The 323-nt window shown below is 47.1% G+C and overlaps 1 protein-coding gene across 1 annotated transcript in view; it reads left to right on the top strand.

Moving 5' to 3' along the window:
* REP15 (RAB15 effector protein) overlaps nucleotides 1-117 on the top strand; it is a gene marked incomplete at its 5' end in the record, with an annotated part of 524 nt that extends 407 nt beyond the window's left edge. The window contains 1 exon segment of the mRNA XM_010135045.1: nucleotides 7-117. Within this exon segment, the coding sequence (XP_010133347.1) occupies nucleotides 7-117 (111 nt within the window).
* Nucleotides 118-323: the final 206 nt, after the last annotated feature.

The raw sequence follows: 323 nt of genomic DNA, 5'->3' as shown, positions 1-323 counted from the left end.
CAACATTTTGTCACCGGTACTGACAGCTTCCTGCCCGTAAAAGCCAGGCTGGAAAACTGTCTCAGTGCAAAAAATGGACCAAAGGAAATAGGCAATGCATAAATAAACTTCTTGTAAACCACTGGTTAACAGCTGTTAACCAGCACCAGACTGCTCGGGGATCAGCACTGCCTCTCTTAGCCATTCCCTCAGCCTCCTCCGTTCCCGTCTTCCCCTCCACCCACCATATTCCCTTCATTGCTGCAGAAGCCAGGCTGAGTCAGTCTCTCCATGTTTTAAAACAACATCATGTACCTACCAGAAAAATGTGTTTGTAGAAGACA

This window comes from Buceros rhinoceros, unplaced genomic scaffold, assembly GCF_000710305.1.
Source record: "Buceros rhinoceros silvestris isolate BGI_N320 unplaced genomic scaffold, ASM71030v1 scaffold14824, whole genome shotgun sequence".
Lineage (NCBI taxonomy): Eukaryota > Metazoa > Chordata > Aves > Bucerotiformes > Bucerotidae > Buceros > Buceros rhinoceros.
The sequence above is the reverse complement of the archived record's forward strand: the minus strand, read 5'-3'. Positions and strand labels throughout refer to the sequence as shown.